This window comes from Rutidosis leptorrhynchoides, chromosome 1 (assembly GCF_046630445.1).
Source record: "Rutidosis leptorrhynchoides isolate AG116_Rl617_1_P2 chromosome 1, CSIRO_AGI_Rlap_v1, whole genome shotgun sequence".
Classification (NCBI taxonomy): Eukaryota; Viridiplantae; Streptophyta; class Magnoliopsida; order Asterales; family Asteraceae; genus Rutidosis; species Rutidosis leptorrhynchoides.
In genome coordinates, this window is record NC_092333.1 from 692,498,433 (window position 1) to 692,504,603 (window position 6,171).

At 36.2% G+C, this 6,171-nt stretch overlaps 1 protein-coding gene across 1 annotated transcript; it reads right to left on the minus strand.

The window, feature by feature from the left end:
• Positions 1 to 1,429: 1,429 nt before the first annotated feature.
• LOC139886083 (epidermis-specific secreted glycoprotein EP1-like) lies at positions 1,430 to 3,037 on the minus strand. Its single transcript, XM_071869826.1, has one exon. It carries the CDS (start codon positions 2,892 to 2,894, stop codon positions 1,551 to 1,553), a length of 1,344 nt encoding a protein of 447 aa, XP_071725927.1. The 5' UTR covers positions 2,895 to 3,037; the 3' UTR covers positions 1,430 to 1,550.
• Between the last annotated feature and the right edge of the window lie 3,134 nt (positions 3,038 to 6,171).

A 6,171-nucleotide genomic window follows, 5' to 3' on the forward strand; every position in this document is an offset into this window, starting at 1 on the left:
ATGTCTTGCGTCATATAACATCAAACTGGGGGGACATAATGATACCGCAACCCGCATGCGCAATACATACATATGCGGGCTCTCGCGCGCATGCATATGCGTATACTTTGTATGCGGTATGCGGCATGCGGACTCGTATCGAATGCCTTTGTTCCCGGAACGGCGGTTACTTGGTCCTCAAGCAAGTATCTTTTCCATAATTATATCCGTGATTCGGGGGAGTTGGTTATGGTAGGGATTACCATTATCTCGGATGGTTCTAGAATTAGGGTTTGCCTATATATACAAACCCTAATTATCATTTTAGGGGATAACCACGTTACGTAACAATCACCTACTACACATCCTACGTAGCAAGCTATCATCGTTCATCTTCTCAAGGTTAACAGGTTAGTTTCTTATTAGCTAGCACTTACAACCTTGCTAGGGGCCTTCTGATCAACGACCGTTATCGAAGGTGAACTTAATCACTTGGCCACCCCGCCGACATCATCATGTCGGCCATGGTTATTCACGGTAGCCTGACCGGAGAGCCTTGTTCTAAGATCCTTACCCCCCCCCCCCCCCCTCTTTACGCATTGAACATGCATATTAACCCTATGATAAAAATATGCATGATCATTTAAAGACATATGTTAAAGTGTATTAATAAAGTCGAAATTTTTTCAAATAATGTAAATTTAACTACAGATAATGTATAATTAAAAATTAACTAGTAGTTTATTACATGATTCTATTATTAAATGAAGAAAATTTTAGTGTAATTAATGTACTTAGCTTGTGTTTTTAAGACACCTCTAAGTAATTGGTGTGCGAGTAGCTTCTTGATGAGAAATAAACGTTCTTAATCCTATTTCTATTTCTCCTTTTCTATCATTATCGAAAGAGGTTGCTTTCCAATTCTGAATATTCGCTAATATATTAAACAGTTCGTTTACTAATTTTAACATACAATATCCAATCTTTAGTGTTTGACCAAATCGATCATGCTATCTTTGACCGACGGATATTGTGTAAATCTTAAATTATTCAATCCGAATCTCTCCATATTTTTTCATTGGGCCAAAACAACGGGCCGCTACCAAACGGGTTTATTATTGGGTCAATAACTTGGGACGTTTCTAAAGAAAGCTTCGACCCACAGATTCTGTTAATATCTAAAGAAGGCATACGAAAAATTTTCAACTTTTTTGTTGCTTCTAACATTAAGCAACATCTTTACACTAATGTGATCAATTCTAATAGTAATATGTAGAAATTATTCTAATTTAAAAGTTACTCAAATTTGGTTTATTTTTAGATTTTATATGTAAAAATATTCTGACGCCCTTTTTTTCACCTTGGATTCTACCTAATCTAATGTCTCTTGCTCATGCCGGGATATAAATGGTCTAAGACTAGTAGCATCCGTTAGATAACTTATACGGAGTAACAACAATATTAATAGTTATTATTTATTTATTTTATTTTTACATGACAAAGAGAAGGTTGAAAACACATTATTCAAACAATAACATCATTATTCTAAATTTTTCATGAAATCTCGGCTGCTAACCAATAGGTGTTTTGATATAAGCAAAACTCGTCGAGTTCCTGACACGTGTCAACGTTTTCAACTCGTTAACGACCCAACATCTAGACCGACCCGTGTGATAAAAATACCCCAAGCACTTACAATCCTTGGTGCATTTCCTCTGACATTCGCTTAGTTTCACATTTGTCCCGGGTGTAAACTTAACTGTGAAATGGTCAACCCCTTTCACCTCATAATATTTAAAACTACTCGGGTTACAACCCGGCAATTTCGCGTCACAATCTTTACTCCAAGCCAACGCTCCATTTGGTGTCGGACACCCGACACATTGGCTATCCTCACAAAGCCCAAACTTCCCACAACGGTTCGGTAATTGGCACTCGTCTTCAATTATCCTCCCACCCCCGTCCTCACTTATGTACTCACTTTCGCCTCTATCGAACAAAGTGTACAATTGGGCCCACGCATTAAAAACCACGTTCGGACGATAAGTAAAGAGTCTTAAGTTCCCATCAATGCCTAATCGAAGATAAGACAGTGTGCTATTGTATCGGTATGTGCCCATATCTAAATAAGGATTGCCTTTGAAAGGTCGAGCGTTGGAGAGCTCGAAATACAGTCGGTGAAAATGGTTTGTTTCGTATTCAGTTTCGGCTATGTTAAGTGTCACATTTATAACATTAACAACTTTTCGATTTAGTTCGGTGAATGAGGTTGACCAGTAACGCATAGTGTTCTTGTAATACAAAGCCAATCTTTTAGGCTCAATCACAAGACTATACACCCCGTTAACATTGTTTGTTATTGAATCCCGGCTTACGAGCTTAAACGGACCTCCATTGACCCGTAGAGATTGTCCGACTAAAAGAGTATCCGTTGGCGAATCAAAGCTTTGCCATACGAAATTACCTTTCGAGTCACGAAGGACGATGTTACCATCGTCCAGTATGGCAAAACCAACAACGCCTTTATTGGCGGTGTTGGTTTGCCATACGATGCGCCCATCTGCATCGGACAGGATGAGATTACCATCCTGGCCAAATGTGAATGTGGCATTTTCATGAACCGGGTTGCCCCGGTTCGCCTCCCAGACCCATCTCATGACGGATTGGCTACGTCTGGTTCCCATACGAAGACTGAGAGTGTATGCATTTGGAGTGGTGTTGTAGAAACAAAGTTGGAATGGGAAGGTGAATGGCAGAAGAGGACGGTATGTTGGAGCGTATTCGGACTCGGCGTCTCCAAAATCGCCTGCGTTCACGTAATGGAAGGTTTCATTGAGAGGAACAATGGCCTCAGATGAAATTATGATTGATACGAAAAAGATGAGCAACACAGGATATGAAAAAGTACTAGCCATATATGGCTACTGGTATACTGTTTTAATCGGATATATTAGAGGAAAGGGTCTGTGCATATACATACACACACATAAATATATAAGAAAAATCAATGTTTTGATTTACATCTAGCTAGATACGGAGTATATATGAAAATGCCATTGGTCAAATACCAAGTACGGAGTATCATTTAACTCGGCCCATGTTGTCTAACGTCAATTATATCCAGCGACTGTCTCTCACAAGTATTTTTTTAGATTTACACTATGATTTTATCACTTATTTTTTAAGGAGGTGATCGGACACATAATCCACGTACATTTAATAACCTATTTTACTCACACGTAACTTTGACAAATTATTATCAATTTATAGAAGTTGAGTATTAATTTGGGACAAACCAATAAATAAAGATGAACTATTAATTTGTGATATGGTCAAACGGTTGGTGGTCTGTCTTCTTTAGGGGAGGTCAGGAGTTCGACCCCCGTTGACTAAATATTAAGAACACAATTCCATCCCTGCAATGAAGTATCCAGTATCCACCCATGACACATTTCCCATATCGTTTGGGGGGTAAAGGAGATGGGGTTTTACTTGGCCGTGCCTTTGGATCGATTTCAAGGTTTCCTCTCGGGCAGTGATGGGGACGGGGTTATTATCACTGCATCGGCATAGTCAAAACGGGAGATAATCGCAACGGGTGGTTTAGTCCCCCTCGGGTGATCCCAATCGCTGTTAAAAAAAAAAATGAATGGGAAGAAGAATTTTCTCTATTAAATCTAAGTTTATATCAATATTTTTTTAAATTTTGAATTACTATAGAATATTACTCGGTATATAGATATAGATTATATTATATTATATATAAAAATACTAAGATAAACATCTAAGGAATCCAAAGTTTGGAATTTGGATAGCGTTATCCGCAATAACAACATTATCAAATGTATGGGTCATAGTCATGAACGTACCCGATGCCGAACATGTTACTAGAACATATTATATATAGATTTTTGTTAACGTGAGTCTTTGTTCATTTTATTACTAAACCATATTTATGAGCTTTGCGTTACACACGGTATTTTTAAAATGCAAAAACTTTAGTATTAATACTGACTAACGACGTAAACACTATTAATAATCAATAATCAATAATCAATAATCAATAATGAATAGAATTATAATGCAACAATTAATTATAAATAGTTAAAAATTACTAAATTTTATGTACTTGCTCCATAACACCAAAAATATTGATTATTGTTTAACTAAGACAACTACATGTCAATAAAATAGAGAAAAACAGTCTTGTCATCTTAATTTTGAAGCAAAGTTTATAAGTATCCAATGATCATGAATATGCCTAACTGTTATTCCAGTGAAATTTTAATCACAACGTGCCGAAAGCATCAACATTGAAAGATGAATGTAGCACAATTCAACATGTAGTACTTCATCTGTAGGTTAGACTTCATTAGACCGTTGTTGCATAATCCTGCAATATGTTGTTATTTGTTAATAATCATGTCCTTCGTGATAATTGTACATTTTACACAAAATTGACCTACCGAGAATGGACAAACAAAACGCTATACACTTTATAACATTGAAACTGCCATCATGCCCGTTTAAAACCTGTCGTTTAGAAATTGTAGAAACTATAACATACATACCTTGCTTTTGTTAAACCATAGTAGTTGAGCAACACGCCAATATGAGCATCCACATGTGCCAGGTTTTTTCACCTACAAAAGATTATATAATTATAATTCAAGATTAAATTTGAGATATTTAACATACAAGTTGATTCATTTTTAAGAAGAAGGAATTTACAATGTGCTTAGTCTTGACTATATATACAGCTAAAATCTTTAAAATATAGATCAAGATTGAGTCGATACCAACATCTTACTATAGGTGCTGCAAAACTTCTTTGAACATAACGTTTTGTGTTGTTTTTAATAATTCTTTATCCTTGTTTAAGATAAGCACCTTTAGTCTCTTTCTAGATGTAACTATAGACAGAGCAACATAAAGTTGTTCATGACTGAAAACAGGTTTCGGAAGAAATAAACCAACATGTGCTAAAGACAGCCCATGACTTTTACTAATTTTCATTGCAAAGCACACAGACAATGACTACTATCTTCTTAGAAATCTGAACGGAAATCTTATATCTAATGGAATAATAATTATCTGTGGAATAGCACTTATTGTGCAAACGTGGGTACCTGTTACGATTTTAGTTTTTTTTTTTTTCATTTTCCTCCAAACTCTGTTATTTGTAAGCGTGTACCATTGCACAATCCTCCAGCTTGATCGACATTTCTAAGCAACATTATTGGTACACCTACTTTCAGTTTAAGATTATGCTTGGGTGGCCCACCAATTTCGATGTTGTTCAGGTAATCGGTGGTGTATAACTCACAGTTAAAGTTCGAGTCTTTTTCTGACTAACAGATGTTTTTAAGCTCAAAAACGACCATTCATCATCATCATCATCAAGTTACTCCATCATCCGATCATAAATGATCTTAACAATTTTGTGAGTTGGAGCAAGAATTGCACGTTCTTGATAATATATAGGATTACCACGATTCTCCAAAAAAACTGTGGATATATAGAGCTAATAATAGAACTAATAGGATCCTCAACATCGTTGACTAACACATCGGTCAGGGATTTCAATTTTCGATATGCCTTCTTCTGTGGAGTTTATACTACCATTGCCAATGTTCAATAACAAGTCTGCAAAGCTTCGAATATCCTTTACAGTTTTTCCATTATCCTCGTGAGAAGCAGTTGAAGAAAGTCTTGAAAGTCTCATGTTAATTTTTATTCTCATAAAGATAACATGATCCCAGATGTATGATGAATTAAGTGATGCCGCAACTATATCATCTCCTTACCCTTTTGTAATAACAGGTAAGACTTGTCAAAAATCTCCGCCAAACACTACAAATTTTCCTCCAAAAGGCGTCTCCTTGCTATTAAGATTATCTAAGCGACATATATCACGTAAAGAAAGATTGAGAATTTCAACACATATTCTATTAACCATGGGCGCTTCATCCCAGATAATCAACTTAGCTCTTCTAGTTAATCCTGCCAAATTACTATTAGGGTCGAATGCAACAAAACAATTCGTCCGTTGGATTAATAGGACTTGAAAAAAGAGAATGGCCAATCGTTCCTCTACTCAACGACAATGCTGCATTTCCACTTGAAGCAACATTCAAAACAATCTCTTGTTTAATACTCAATGCATCACGAAATCTTTTCCATAGAAAAGTT